This window comes from Hyperolius riggenbachi, chromosome 1, assembly GCF_040937935.1.
Source record: "Hyperolius riggenbachi isolate aHypRig1 chromosome 1, aHypRig1.pri, whole genome shotgun sequence".
In the NCBI taxonomy this organism is placed as follows: Eukaryota; Metazoa; Chordata; class Amphibia; order Anura; family Hyperoliidae; genus Hyperolius; species Hyperolius riggenbachi.
The window spans coordinates 552,315,364-552,332,034 of record NC_090646.1 but is presented as its reverse complement, the minus strand read 5'-3'; the positions used below and the strand labels follow the sequence as shown (position 1 = coordinate 552,332,034).

General features: G+C 40.9%; 1 protein-coding gene across 2 annotated transcripts in view; it reads right to left on the bottom strand.

The window, feature by feature from the left end:
• Positions 1 to 16,671, bottom strand: part of TMEM232 (transmembrane protein 232) — a 299,472-nt gene that overhangs the window by 137,785 nt on the left and 145,016 nt on the right. The window contains exons 9-10 of one of the 2 annotated variants that reach the window (XM_068247370.1): positions 12,900 to 13,017; positions 7,191 to 7,374 (exon numbers count right to left, since the gene is read on the bottom strand). In XM_068247370.1, the coding sequence (XP_068103471.1) occupies positions 7,191 to 7,374; positions 12,900 to 13,017 (302 nt within the window). Of the gene's footprint in view, positions 1 to 7,190; positions 7,375 to 12,893; positions 13,018 to 16,671 lie in introns of both variants that reach the window. The other variant, XM_068247365.1, reaches the window with a different exon arrangement.

Here is a 16,671-nt window from a genome sequence, read left to right as displayed (position 1 = left end):
GCAATAGCAGCTTAACAAGCTCTAATGTAAGAACACATTTTGGTCTGGAGTGGGTGGAATATGATGTTGACGTTGATGAAATAGCACAGAAGAGATTAGGGTAATTACTAAGGGTTACAATTGTCAGTGAAAAGTAGTAATAGAGGATGAGATATGAGACTATAAAAGAAAAAGTTAATGTAATGCACAAGATATATTTTACCGTATATGCTGGGGAAAAGAAAGCTGTTTATCTGGTAGCCAGAAACAATCCGAACCTGGTTTACTACGTTTCCAGTGAGCCCTAATACAAACGTGCCCTGTAATTCTGGCTTCTCCTTTTTAAAGGGACAAATTATAATAAAAACAATGGTACCTGATCTGGGGGGAGGGGCTGGGAGGATCATTCCCTCGGTTTTGTTATCTTGACCTCTGCGGTCACTGTGCTGGAAGAGCAGCTCTCACACAGAGCAGTGTGCAGGAAGGCGGGGTAGCGGCAGGGGGCGTGGCCAGGGAGAGACAGCTGTCCAATGGCAGATGGGGAAGCCTGCAAGAACAATGGGAGTTCTGAGCAGGGAATACCTCTCCTCCCTTACCTTCTGGGCTAATTGTGGAGGGTTATAGCACACGGTGTGGTAGAGACAGCAGTGTATGGAGGTCTCAGAGGCATGTCCTGCAGCAGGGAATGACATGCCTCTGTGTCCCATCTGCCCCCACCGCCTCGTGTACTCTTTAAAAGGTATCTGCCACTTAGCAGGCTTTTCTTTTATCACAACTCTGGATCATATAAGACTTTAGTAGGAGTAGCTAAAATAATGGTGAATTAGCAGATGGGAGACTGCAGGTGAGTGCAAACACTCACAGTGAGAACATGGAATGTACAGTACTTTCTGTATAAAGTTGCGCTCCCGGTCCGGTCCTCTCCGACTCTGGCTAGCACAAAGAAAGCCAACTGGAGATCATGGGATCACCCTGTAATTAAATCAAGAGACAACCGCACATACACCTGAAAGCTGTATGGGTAACTTGTACACCACTAAGTGCAAAGCACTCCAGGCAGGACGTGCTGCCTATCACCTGTCTGTATTGCTTTGCACTTAGTTGTGTACATGTTACATATACAGGTTTCAGGCACTATGTGCAGTTATCTCTTGATTTGCTGTAGAAAGTGAGTTCCGCACGATGTCGGTAGAATCAAACGGCTTTATTAAATCAACACATAAGGGCTAAAACCATCACCACATGCTGACATGTTTCGGACATTACACGTCCTTAATCATAGCATAGGTGCAAGTGAGCAAGGGTGATCCTTAAAAGGAGTGGGACCACACCGACAGCACATGCTCAAAGCTCCACCTTCACAGAAAAGGGTATCATAAAAGATTGGGCAATGACCCAAACAATGTGATCAAAATAAAAACATATACAAAAGTATGAAATGCTTATGATTAGATACATTACAAAAATACGCAGCAATAAATACAAAGCAATATTGTATAGAGCAAACCTGTGGATCAAGGCAAGACAAAACAAACCAAAGACAGAAGCTAAAACACAAATCCAATATGCTTCTCGAGTGAGAAGACGTTTGTAACGTCTTCTCACTCGAGAAGCATATTGGATTTTTCAGCTAGGGACACGCTCACCGAGAGGACTTAACGCCAGATGGGACCTACACTCATTTACCTGAGAGATATATACTGTCCTTGTGTTTTAGCTTCTGTCTTTGGTTTGTTTTGTCTTGCCTTGATCCACAGGTTTGCTCTATACAATATTGCTTTGTATTTATTGCTGCGTATTTTTGTAATGTATCTAATCATAAGCATTTCACACTTTTGTATATGTTTTTATTTTGATCACATTGTTTGGGTCATTGCCCAATCTTTTATGATACACTTTTCTGTGAAGGTGGAGCTTTGAGCATGTGCTGTCGGGTGTGGTCCCACTCCTTTTAAGGATCACCCTTGCTCACTTGCACCTATGCTATGATTAAGGACGTGTAACGTCCGAAACATGTCAGCATGTGGTGATGGTTTTAGCCCTTATGTGTTGATTTAATAAAGCCGTTTGATTCTACCGACATCGTGCGGAACTCACTTTCTACAGCATTGGACTTTGGGTCAGAGCAGCCCGGTTTCCTGCACTGTCGGCAGTTGGGACATAGTCATGTCACTGACTGTCCTCAGAGGAGCTCACAATCTAATCCTACCATAGTCGTAGTCTAATGTCCTACCATATTATTATTATGTATTTATATAGCACTGACATCTTCTGCAGCACTTTACAGAGTACATAGTCATGACACTGACTGTACTCAGAGGAGCTCACTAATCCCTGTCAGTTTAATGTCCTATCAAATTATTATTATGTATTTATATAGCAGTGGCATCTTCTGCAGCACTTTACAGGCATGTTACTGACTGTCCTCAGTGGAGCCCACAATCAGTGATATAATATTGTGTTTCCGTGTACACACGTGGTGGTGGTGGTGAGAGGAGGGGGGCGGTTTGTTGATTGCTGGCCTAGGGCGGTAAAAAGTACAAATCCGGCCCTGTGGACGCCCCACTGTCTGAGCTTAGCAGGCATGTCCCCACTTGCATTAATGTCTAAATGGATTGTGCTGAGCATATCAGGCTATCGCTGCAAAATCTGGCCCTACATTTCCTTAAGATAAAACAATAACTAATGTTTATTATGTTTTCATACAGCAAATTTATATTTCCCTTGACAAAAAATAAATTTAAAAAAATTACTTTTAAAGCTAAAAGTAAACATAAAATCAATATTTAAAGTCCTTACAGTTGGAAATCAAGTTAAAAAGATTTATTTTACATTTGACTTCTGTCAAAACATCCTTAAATTAAGTTACTCACTCCGCTGCTTACAGTTTCATCACTGAATCTCAATAAATCAATAAATATTCAATTTGCTTGATTTAAAATATTTCTTTTGGCATGGATGACAGAAACACACCTTTTCAATATCCAATGACTGAGATGCAGTATATATATCCCCTGAAGTTGGTTCCAGTAATATAAATATATTGCATATATTGCATTCACCATACTCAGGATGCTGTTATGCTGTTGGCTATGAATTCAGAATATTATTTTATATATATAGGAACAGTTTAATATCCCAGCTTTTCTATTATTCATGCAGTTTAATAGGAAAAACTATGTGGGATTCAAGTCCAGTATTCCATTTTAAATTATTCAGACAATATACAGCATATTTCTGTTGAAAGCAAGATCATATTTATTGAGTTATTAAACTGACAATAACTGTAATAGAAAAAAATCCTTCTTTTTTGTTACACTAGCGGACAGACAAGTATGTTTAAGCCGAACAACACCAATATATATATTTAAGCCTAAAAACACCAATATCAGGAATTAGGTTGCTTTTATTATACAGTATGACACACAAAACTAAAAAATGCAGCATATACATTATTGTTCCTTCTTTGGTGTTATTGTGGGCCATTACGTCAAGGAATACAGTCAAGCATATAGAACATAGCATACAGTGACAGTTACAACAATGCTGAATAAAGTATTTTAAAATAATATTGTTAGGAAAAGCCTGTTAAAGTGAATCTAAAGCCGTTTTTAAAATAAAAAACAGATACTCACCTAAGAAGAGGGAAGGCTCTGGGTCCTGTAGAGCCTTCCTATTCTCCTCACGTTGTCCTCGTTCCCCTACAGGCTCCTCCGTTCGAATCTCCTGCTGTGGGAGACTTCGGCAGTCTTTGGAAGCACTCGGGCACACGCGCAAGTGTACAAGAGAGGCTCTAGTGGTGCACAGTATGGAGCGGCCCGTCTTTGGAAGCCTGAGTGCTTCCGAAAACTGCCGAAGTCTTCCCAACCAGGAAGAGAGCAGTCCACCACTAATTGGTTGTGGACTGCTAACGGGACAGCCTGCGGGGGAACGCAGCGACTGTGAGGAGAACAGGAAGGCTCTATAGGACCCAGAGTCTTCCCTCTCCTTAGGTGAGTATCTGTTTTTTATTTTAAAAAACGCTTTTGTCTCCCTTTAAATATCCCTTTTATTGTTGTTCAGCTTTCCTGCTGCTCACCCTTATGATGTTGTGCCAAACTATTATGCAGTAGTATAGTTTCTCAACTAGATACAACTTAGCAGGCTGGATGTTGCTTAACCACTTCAGTACCAGCAGTCTCTGGCCCCTTAAGGACAAGTATAAAAAAAGGGGCCTACCGATGTCACGCTGCACGTACTCACCGCTACTCCTAGTGGTTCTTTGTGGCTAAACTAGATACTCTGTAAAGTGCAACCTGTAAAACCTTATTAGTCCAAACCAATTAAGCCAGAAACAGCTGTTCGCAAGTTGGATAAGTATGGCTGTATAAAATTAAGAGGCTATTGGCACATTTTAAACCAGTGGAGATGGGTCTGTGTTTCTCTTTTCAAACTCCTAGTGGTTATGGTTCACCATGACTTTGCTATGCACTCTGTATAACACTTTCTTAGAGGTACCACTAAGCAGAGTATTGAAATGGGTCATTTTGGTGAGCTTGTAAGTGATCTGCAGGTGCCATGTTTACTGATTCAAATCATATCTCATTAGCTTCATGCTTTTTGCAAGTGTGCGGCTCAGATACCACTTCAGTCACAAGATCAGCATAACAGCCAAGCTAGTGGATTTACAGATAAAAGCCTCCATATTCCTCCCCCTACAAGTCTTCTTTAACATTTTAAAAGCTTTACTGAGGGCAAATATTCAAAGCAAAGTACCAAAAATGCAAGCCTTTTGTTTCAAACTTTCTACACAATGGCAGTATACCTACATATATATGACCGCTAGTCACAATATGATGGATAGAATTTAATATGTTCTTTTTGTCTCCTAATAAAACCGAGCATTTTATTCTCCTTTTGCAATATCTATTGAAGATTTATTGAATCAATATAGTTCTTTTTATTTGCTCTAGCTAATTGCAAGCAATATAATATCATAAGCATTTAGCACGTAAGCAAACAATTGAGGATATTAGTTCTGTCAATAGTTTTTAAAACAAAAATATGTAAAACAATAATAGGTTTAAAATAAAACACAGATTAAAACTTCTCTGCAGAGGAAAATAGAAACGTGAACCTATTTTTAAAGAAATATCCCCAGAACTTTTTACAATAGTAAGCTATACTAGCCAGTAAGTGCATCATACAGTATGTGATGCATCATGCCATGGCTGCTTAGTACAATTTGGCTTATCCATAAACACCTAGTCCCCTACAGGGCCGCCACCAGAAATTTTGGGGCCCCTCACACATCATCAGGCCTGGGCCCCCCCCCCACCAGGGCCCACCCACCGGTTGCTGGGCCCACCCACTAGCTACCCCACGCCCATGTCCGTGCGCAAAGTGCGCTGTGGCAAAAAATGTGCATGGCTCCGACACTGAAGACAATGGCATGCACGGCGTTATGCGGCAAAAAGTGGCATGTTGTGGGTGGAGCCAAAATACAGGTAGTCCCTGGTTAACAAATGAAATAGGGACTTTTAGGTCCATTTTTATCCTTTCTCAGTTGTCTTTTGTCCCTCTTTTCTTCCTGTGCCTCTTTTGTCCCCCTCTGTCTCTCCTCAGTTTGTGCCTTTTTTGTGTCCCCCTGTGTGACCTCATGTTCCCGTCTCATCTCTTTTCTCCCTGTGCCGCTTTTATCTTCCTGTGTTACCTCTTGTCCCCTTCTGTCTCAGCTTGTCCCCCTGCCCTAGCCAGGTATAGGTGCCCCCAGTATAGGTATCCAGGCATAAGTGCCACCAGTATCAGTAGCCAGGTATAGGTTCCCCCAGTATAAGTAACCAGCTAAAGGTAGTGCCCCAGTATAGGTAGCCTGGTATAGCTGGTGCCCCAGTATAGGCCAGCAAGATACAGGTGCCCCAATATAGGTATTCAACTATAGGTGGTGCCCCCGGTATAGGTAGCCTGGTGTAGATGCCCCCAGTATAGGTAGCCTGGTTATAGCTGGTGCCCCTGTATAGGCCAGCGAGATACAGGTGCCCCAGTATAGGCCAGCAAGATGCAGGAGCTCCAGAAGAGGTATTCAACTATAGGTGGTGCCCTGGTATAGGTAGCCTGGTATAGTTGCCTCCAGTATAGGTAGCCAGGTATGGGTGGTGCACCGGTATAGGTTAGCCAGGTACAGGTGCCCCCAGTATAGGTAGCAAGCTATAGCCGCCCCAGTATAAGTAGCCAAGTATAGGTGGTGTCCCAGTATAGGTAGCCAGGTACAGGTGGTGCCCTCAGTAAAGGTAACCAAGTATAGGTGGTGCCCCAATACAGGTAGCTAGGTATAGGTGGTTCCCGCACCAGTATAGGTAGCCAGGTATAGGTGATGGCCCAGTATAGGCATCCTCTAGCCAGATATAGGTGGTGCCCCAGTATAGAAAGTCCGCTGTAGCTGGCTCACTCATCTGCTCCCCAAGTGCTGGAACGCGGTGTGCTGGTTAGTGAACCACAGGCCCGCAGCCTGCACATGCGCCCCTCCCAGCGCTTTGTGGGGTGCCCAGGGCCCTCAGAAGCCCTGGGCCCCTCACTGCAGTGTCAGTGTCGTCCCCCCCGCCCCCCCCCCCCCCCGATGGCTGCCCTGGTCCCCTATTTAATTAACGTTTTCTCCTTGGTAATGTTTTCACACCTTGTCAATAAAATGCCTTTTAAACCACCAGCAAGCAAGAAGATACTCAAAATAATTTTGATCGTATTTTTTGCCTACATTTTTGGTTCTTATGTCAATTGCAAAGTGCTAAAAAAAAATTTAAAGGGAAGGTGAAAAATTTTCTGCTAGGAGAAAATTCAGGAGAAAAAGTTAGTTGAATAAGGACCCCAGAGTCAATTTCCTTTTTGAATTGGTGAGACAGTATTTTAGGGGTGTTAAACAAACATAGGGGCGTGGCCAGAAGCTCATGGTGTGAGGACATGCAGCACAGGAGCGCCCATCCATTGTTACCCTGAACTTATCCTTGTGATGACTTAATCCTCTCCTAAACCACCCCAGTACTGACAGAAAGATCCCTGGCACATGTAGCTTGCAACAATGTCAGGCTCCCGGCTCTCAGTCTACAATCATTGATAGTTGAAAAATAAAAATCTATATGGCTAAGAGGGATCACATAATTTGACGTTTTATACACATGATGAAGATGTTGAAACATTCATAATCTCCAATCCCTTTTAACTTGCAAGACAATACTTACTGGAATCAGATACATCTGGAGACTTGAAATGTAATAAACTGTTCAGGCTTGCATCACTGCTTTCACTACTTAAGCCAATGAAAGAATATTTCTGAATATCTGATGTAGATCCATGCAAGCAAATATCTGCAAGAACCATGCTATAAACGGCAATCACCTCCCATGGTCTTGTGTTATCGGAGGTCTGTATTCAAGAAAAACAGGAAATGCTTAAAATACTGAATGTTGTAATCAAGTTTCTGCTAATGATAAGCAATGACAATTGGGCATATTTAGATTATTCAATCATATTGTTATTCTATGAATAAAATAAAATCTCTAGGATATATTTTACAGATCTATAGCTCTGAATGTCATATACGCAGCATACTGTATGAAGGCACCCCCTGTGCAACAAGCAAGTCTTTTAAAGCTTCAGAATGCACTTTATTTTCAAGGTAGACTGCAATGATGTAATCACTTCTCGGCTTTTCTTGGCACCCTAGGGCTGCCCTGCATCCCATACTGATGATTCAATGTGCCATAGAGCCTTTTGTGATGGGCCAGTGTCCCAAACTATCTCAGATTGCCAGGGTGTTGGACTTTGCCTTATACTCAGTCTGGCAGCGCAACAGTCATGTGACCATGAATACTACCTTGTGAACAAGGGATATTTTTTATTATTATTTAGTATTTATATAGTGCCGACATATTACGCAGCGCTGTACAATGTATATATATATATCTTGTCACTAACTGTCCCTCAAAGGAGCTCACAATCTAATCCCTACCATTGCCATATGTCTATATTATGTAGTGTAAGTACTGTAGTCTAGGGCCAATTTTTTAGCGGGAGCCAATTAACTTATCCGTATGTTTTTGGAATGTGGGAGGAAACCGGAGTACCCGGAGGAAACCCACGCAGACACAGAAAGAACATACAAACTCTTTACAGATAGTGCCCTGGCTGGGATTCAAACCAGGGACCAAGCGCTGCAAGGCGAGAGAGCTAACCACTACGCCACCGTGCTGCCCAATCGCTGGTAATCTGGCCGACGGCGCTCTGCTGCGCAGCTCTGCCACGTGCACGAAAGTGTGTCGCAATCCCGCAGCCGGAAGCTTTCGGCGTAGGCACAGGAACGCGGTCGGGAAAAGGATGGCAAGGAAGCCCCAGGTAAGCATAAATACACCCATTATTGCCATCTCAGGTACACTTTAAACTTTAATCCAGTGTGGACATCTGGCATAGCAGGCACCAGTTCTAGTACTTTGTGGTACCTATTAACCTGTTAATTTTTATTTGGCACTTTAATTCTCTTTGCCCTGTGTGTGCATAAATGGAAGGGGGGGGGGGGGGGAGAGACTTATGTATTTAATACACACAAGGAATTTTGGTTCCGTAATAAAGTTTTACTAAATGTTGTCCTGGACAGTTCTCCTTTAACGGGAAAAATTAAATAAAAATGAAGAACTCCAGTTAAGCAATTGCCCATCTGCTGAGAGCCCCCCCCCCCCCTATTGATTGGCAAAGGAGGGTCAAATTATATTGCTGCTCTTTTTGGGAGGGTTTTTGTCTTTCTATTTTCCCTTCTGTTTCAGGCTGGAGAGTTGTGTATTTCCCACTAACAAATATAGAAAATAGAATGGCTGCTATTTAGACAGCACAAGAATATTGTTAAAACGAGCCGTAGAATAGCAGATCTAAGAAAAAGATCTCAGTTACAGTAATTCTGGTCATTTGGCCCAGATTCTTTAGATTACCAAATGAAAGCGCCCCATGTATAAAGTGCAGCAAGCATCTAAGCACAATATCCCATTACCCCCTATATACCCTGTAGCAATCCCAGTACCCAGTTTCCTTATACGGGAATACAGTGTTATGCTGGCAACACATTTCACGTAGTCATTAAATGGCACCTTCAAATCAATAAAATGATCACACCTGTGTAAAATCACAACCTCAATGGTGATAGTTTCATCGAACATGTAGGTCTCATTGAACTAAACTGCATGAAAATCAACACGTTTGTGGCTAGCATTGAGCTTCTACCCCAGTAGTCTTAATGGAAAAGTTTTCAAATGATTTGAAACCCACTAGCAGTGCTTTTTCTAAGCCTTTTGTAAGCACTTGTGATTTGAAAAGCTCTTGCTACTGTAATGCTATGGATGTGATTCCACTTGAGAAATGTGATTTTATAAATATCCCCATAGCATGAAAAAAGAATGAGCTTTACAAATCACAAGTTCTATAAAAAGCACTGCTAGTGGGTCCCAGGCCTCATTGTGTGGAAAGTAAGGGAAAGGATTGGACAGTCAGGAAGGGTTGGAATTAACATAAAGACTAAATTGTTATTTATGCACCCATTAAGGTGCCCATTAACAGTACATTTTTTTCACCAAATGTGATCTTTCAATGCGATTTGAAAGATGAAATTGTATAGAAAATTTGCTGTTTAAGAAGGTAATCAATAAGAAACCTTTCTTTGGTCGATTGCTTGATAGGAAAAAATCGATCCGTTGTATTTTATGATCGAATTTGAACAAAGAATTGTTCATTAAATGAGAATAATCTATAATTACCTTCAGATTAGTTTGGATCATTCAAATTGCATCAAAAGATCGCATATAGTGAAAAAACTGTACCGATAATGGGCACCTTTATTAAAGAGATTGCTCCTCAGTTTCATTCTCATATATAATTTAGTTAAAGGGGTTCTGTAGGGGGAGCTGAGGATAAAAAACGCCATTCACCTGAGGCTTCTATCTGCCCCATGTAGCAGTAATGTCCCATGCCGTCCTCCTCCGATCCGCCATTCCCCGCGGCCGGCACCGGGCAATTATTCGTTTGACACAGCCTCTCACGTCATCGGAAGCTTACTGCGCAGGCCCAGTACGAAGTTTTCTTGTACTGCGCCTGTGCATCAAGCTACCGATGACACGGGTGGGAGAGAGCAGCCGCGTGGCCACGGCCGTGCAGCCGCAGGTGGACTGCGTGCCGCGCTAGACCTGGGCTGGCAGCGGGGAACGGCGGTTCAGAGGAGGATGGCGTGCAACGTTACTGCTACAGGGGGCTGACAGAAGCCCCAGGTAAGTGGCGGTTTTTATCCTCAGCGCCCGCCCCCACAGAACCCTTTTAAGGTAACTATATTGTTTATACACATTTTTTTTATCTTGTTATGTTACAAGATATAATGATATATGCTTTTTAAATGTATATATATATATATATATATATATATATATATATATATATATATATTGTCACAAATATTAGTGACAACATGGCTCATTTAAAAGAACACTCACAAAAAAGTCACATTTACAAAGCATGTTTATGCAAACATTTAAGATGTAGATTTGTCTTAGGGTACAATGCACTACTACAAATTACTTTTTTCCTGTCACTTACTGTAGATTTATGAAGTATTGTCTGGGTTTTTTAAATTTTAAAAGCACTTACTGAATGACAGTTGCTCAGTCCAGCTGCCGAAATAGTGTGCAAGCAAGTAAGGAGGCTTTTACATGGTTAACACCTGTGATTTTAATAGCAGTCAGAGACAAGGATTGTTACAGCCAGCTGGGGAAGATCTGGAGTGTCCGCTTGTGTTTGTCTGGTTTATTACGATGCCTGGTCTGGGTGTCACCCTCAGCTTGTTTAGGAATTATAATAGTTATGGATCATAACGACAGTGTACACTAGGGCCTCAATTCACTAAGCTTTACCAAACACTTTATTAAACGTTTGATAATTTACCTCATGGGTAAAATCTAATTTTGAATTCATTAAGGTGTTATAGATCTATTGAATTCACAGATAATACCTTATAGGAGGGCAAATAGGCATAAAATATAACTTTTAATTCATTAGGTTAAAATATTAGGATACAGATACTACTGATAGTGAACAACGTGATTACAATTGGGTTGATAGGTACTTGGTAACTAGTCAAACGACAAACCTATCAATTTCCCATTGTTTATATTAAAAACCCTACACCAAGAACCCATTAGAATTAAATTAAATCAGGTGTGTTGTTTAAAGTTAGATCTATTGAATGTTTTATCGATAAAACATGCAATAGATCTATAACACCTTAGTGAATTCAAAATTAGATTTTACCCATGAGGTAAATTATCAAACGTTTGATAAAGTGTTTGGTAAAGCTTAGTGAATTGAGGCCTAAGGCTGGTTTTATACCTGGACTCTCCATTTGCAGCACAATTCCCCGCCCCATCGCATCAATACGCACCGCACAAAATGCGTAACACATGACCCAGCACAACATGGTCATATGCACAGCGTCTCCCCCCTCTCCCCCTGGCCAGTGACATGCTCCCTGCTGTTTCCCCATCATTGTTCTCCGCATACATGCAGCACCACCGCTGTCAACATGTTTAAAATTCTTGCATCGCCCATAAACTTACATTGCCTTGGAAGTCCGATGGTTGACTGTTGACTTTGTAGCGGCTCACATGGATAATCGGCACTTACAGCGCAACGAGGTAGGTGTGCTAGGCCCCATTGCCTTGCATTGCTGTTGTGTTACCCTGCGGTAAAACAGAGTAACACAGCGTAGATTTCCAATGCACTTTCAAAAGAGGCCTTAGGGAACGTACACACTATTCAATTCGTATTACACAATAATACTGAAAATGAGCTCACTACTTGTGTGACACAGAGATGTGAACACACTTATTGCATTGTATGGGTTTTGAGCTCATATGCATTCTGAACATTGTGTTCGTTATGACTTTGCTAAGTGTTGGACACATTCAGCTTTCCTTGGTTTTTGTTCTGCTCTACCAATATTCATTAGCTATATTAAAGGGGCAGTTTAGTGAAAATTATTATTTTCCATTAACCCCATATCAGTTATTTAAAGAGGAACTCCAGTGAAAATAATGTAATAAAAAAGTGCTTCATTTTTACAATAATTATGTATGAATGATTTAGTCAGTGTTTGCCCGTTGTAAAATATTTTAAATCCCTGATTTATATTCTGACATTTATCACATGGTGAAATTTTTACTGCTGGCAAGTGATGTAGCTGCTGTATGCTGTTTTGGCAGTTGGAAACAGCTGTAAACAGCTATTTCCCACAATGCAACAGGGTTCACAGACAGGAAACTGCCAAGAGTACGTACTCAGAATTTCTTTGTGGGAGGGGTTTCACCACAATATCAGCCATACAGCGCCCCCTGATAGTCTGTTTGTGAAAAGGAATAGATTTCTCATGTAAAAGGGGGTATCAGCTACTGATTGGGATAAAGTTCAATTCTTGGTCAGAGTTTCTCTTTAATAAGAAGAGCATACGTTTCTCCATAGACCTTGTGCTAAAAAAAAGTAGATGATAGCACTAATTCTGCTTTTTAAGACAGCTGAGCTGCATCATTACCATGCTCTAAGCGACGGACTTCGCTGATAGTAGCAGACACTCCAGCTGTTTTATAATGACTGGATCACTCACTACAGAGAGCCATGTTGTTCTCACATGTACTTAGCTAAGTAAATAGATAAAACAGGCTGCTAATTAGTTACTTACTTAGCATCCTGTTTGTTTATTTACTTAGCTACATTTTTAACACAAGGTCTATGGAGAAACGTATGCTCTCCTTATTAATTAACCTATATGTGATTAATGGAAAACCATAATTTTCACTAAACTGCCCCTTTAATAATACATTTATCTGCACATATATACAAAGAGTCGCTCATATGAATACCTGTACCTCTTTCTCAGAAAAGGAGTCAAGTAGGTCGCATCCAAGATCCAATATTGCTCTTAAACAGGATATTTCTTTCTTTGCAGCTTGGCTCAAAATAAATAAAGCAAGAATGGAATCCAGCCTTTCCAAATGGAACAGATAAATGATAAGAATAAGAAAAATGAAATGGTTTACGCAATTTATACTGAAGAGTATAGTCACATCATTTACAACAGGAAATGTGATCTGATATTATTTGACAGTATCTGAGGTCTTATGTAATTAACAAGGAAGATATCTGAGTGACTATCTGTTGAAATCTCTATATAGTGAATAAGTAGCGTACTGAGTATTTATCTAGGGTTCTTTTATTGGAAGAATACCAGACATCCCTTCATGCACTTTGTCTATGTCTACCAGCTCTATTACATTATGTTGGCTGCACACAGCTTACACTGATCTGTGGATTATGGGTGTTCCCATTGTGAAAAAAAAAATGTTTTAATTTTCACCAATGCATTGACAAGAACACAGCAGGGGCCATATGCAATTCACTTTTTCACCTGTGTTTTCTCCTAGGTGATATTTTTAAACTTGTCAATAAAATGCCTTTTAAGCCACCAGAAAGCAAGAAAATACTCAAAATAATTTTAATATTACTTTTTCACCTACTTTTTTGTACTTTTTTAATTAAAAAGTGCTGGAAAACTATTTTAAATTGAAGATGAAAAATTATCTCCTAGGAGAAAACTCAGGTGAAAAGGTGAATTGCATATGGGCCCAGGTCCTGTTCAAGAAAGGACCACTATTGTGAAATTTGTAACATTTCAAATACATGTTTATTAGTTGTACACTTGTCCCAGAGTAAAATGCACTATTAACCATTTCAGGCCATGGGTTGTTTTCACCTTATGGACTAGAGGAATTCTTACATTTCAGCGCTTCTCCCATTCATTCACCAATAACTTTATCATTACTTATCACCACAAAATGATCTATACTCTGGTTTGTTGCCACCAATTAGGCTTTCTTTGGTACATTATGCTAAGAATTATTTTGTTCTAAATGCATTTTAACAGAAATAATAAGAAAAAAAAATCATTATTTCCCAATTTTCAGTCATTATAGTCTTAAAGCAATACCTTCTTGTGTGGATAAAAGCTACACATTTTATTTGCCCATTTGTCCCGGTTATTGCAACATTTAAATTATATCCCTAATACAATGTATGGTGACAATATTTTATTTGATTTTCCCTTACAGTTACGCTCAGTCCTCAGGTCCTCCACAATATGGCCCGCTGACCAAAATTAATTGCACGTTAATGAACAGAAAAAATATATAGTGTAGTCTGTTTAGCAACAATGGAGATTAGCACCCTTTTTGTGACACACTCAGTCTAAAAGCAGTGGATATAGGACACCAGGGTTAGGGGCCCAACACCACCTACTTCAGGCACTCCCCCCTGCGTTATGCCTGCTCACCAGAAGCAGGTCACCGCAGGCTTCTTATCAAGTCCCCCAAACTGCTAGATGCTTAACACAGTGTAGTCACCAGGGGTTATTAGTTTAGGACATGATCTTGGAAACTCAAAACAAGAATGATCATGTGTAAAACCGTAAATTTAATAAAACATTAAAATCAGTAATGCCCGTACATGAAATAACATAGGAACAGCGTATATATCACCATCTCTGGGTCAGGTGGATTGCAGCGTCCCGCATCCCCATTCCGCGTGTCCCGCTTGGTGGATCGGCCTTGGCTCCATCCTATCGGTTTCGTCATTCAATGACTCATGACCCCTGATGACCCTTGAGCGCAACTATAAAGGAAAAGTGGATTTAATGGACATGGTAGTCTAAATAGTGCGCACCACCAGACTGTGAACAATGGATTGTGTGGTAATTTGTGACTAAGGGGATTGTGAAGCACAACTGTATCTGGAAATATTTTATTTGGACATGAAGGTGCATTTTTTCAGGTTTACATACATCCCTATTTACAAGCCCATAATTAAAATATGATAGACCCTCTTATCATACATATAAGAAAAAATCAGTCCCTAATGCCTGTAGGTGTAAAGTATGCTACATAGGAAGCAATAAGTTACTATGTAACTAAGGAAGTCACGCAGGCATCCATTGCGATCACGGTGGCCTGGAGGGGAGATGAATGAATAGGAACTTTGTTCCCATCGATTAATCTAACAATCAATGGCGGTAAGCAGCAGAAATTGATGAGAGAGAGACAGCGCAGCAGTTGTATTTAAGAGTAATCACTGTTTTTGATCAAAAACAGTGATTATTCTCGGCGGACAAGAATGGATTGGCTCAGGGAACTTTTGTCCCCTGCAGCCAATCCCCCCTGTTGCCGGAAACATTGTGATAGCAGGCTTCTACCCACACGATCACTCACACAGCCCCCCTAAGCTGCAGGGACGTGACTAGCGCATCTCTGCGGCTGTAGCAGCTGCCGCTGAGGACGTCCCAGTGGCAGAAATGGTTAATTATTTTTTCCCATGTACCTGTCACTTATATTGGGCAGTTGAAATATTACAGATGTCATAGGGAAAAGAGCAGAGACGCTGGCACTGCAGTCACCGTCTTCAATGCGGGGAGGAGGAGGGGGTGGCACTACCACAGACAACCAGATAATTAATGCAAGTCTTCAGCATGCTCAGGCATAAAATTGATCTATGTGCAAGAAGAAAGAGGAAAGCGCAGGCACTGCTGTCATTTGCTTTATTCAAGATTCCATAAGGGGAGGCTGTCTCCGTAGAAGCGCATGAGCACGAAACGGCTGTAAGGCTCCTCATCCCCTGCACCCACCGCATCTGTCCACAGTCATCTCTGGTATGTGATGTAATTTTTTTATGTATGCACACTTGCAGCACTTTATTATCATGGAATCTTGAATAAAGCAAATTACAGCAGTACCGGCGCTTTCCTCCTTCTTGAAATATTACAGATCTGACGGATTTTGGGCAAATCTATCTCCAATCGGTTCCCAGGAATTCCATTATTTTCAAAAGCACTCCCTGGATGGCAGTGGTACACTCCAACTGCAAGATTAATGTGTACAGGTGGCTTTTCAGCACCATTGTACAAGTCCTATCCAGGGAATGCTTTTGAAAAGATTAAGAAAATACTGAAACTCCGTCATGAGGAGATGGGCTACTCCAATATCTGTCCGATTACTACTAGCTACTGTAAATGACAGCGATATAGGAATAAAGAAAATTATAGTGCATTTTACTCTGTGGCAAATTTACAACTAATACACCTGTAACTTACATATTACAAATTTTCGCAGTAGTGGTCCTTTAATAGGAAGCCCCTTTGTGATGTCACTAGGGATGATCAATGATATGAATTTTTTTCTGAGTTGATGCAAATATATGCAGTTTGAAAATGGACCATATAATTTAAACCCAGGTTTAAATTGATGGGTCCATTTTCAAGCTGCATATATTTGCATAAAAATTTGCATAAACTCTTTGATCACCCCTAGATTACACCTACTTGACATACCTGACACATGCGTACATGCAAAGAGGGTGCCTGAAAATTTGGACCCCCGACATAACCGTTAGTAGAGTATGGTAAATTTACTAAAATTGTACTATTATGAAGTGCAAATTACAATAGTAAAATATTGGTAAATGATACCAATATTTTACTACAGCTAAACCTTACCAGAATCCTCTCTCTAAGTATGCCTAACCTTAATCATCCCCCCTGCCAATGCCTAACCGTAACCACCCCCTCCCCCCCGATGCCTAACCTTAACCCCCCAA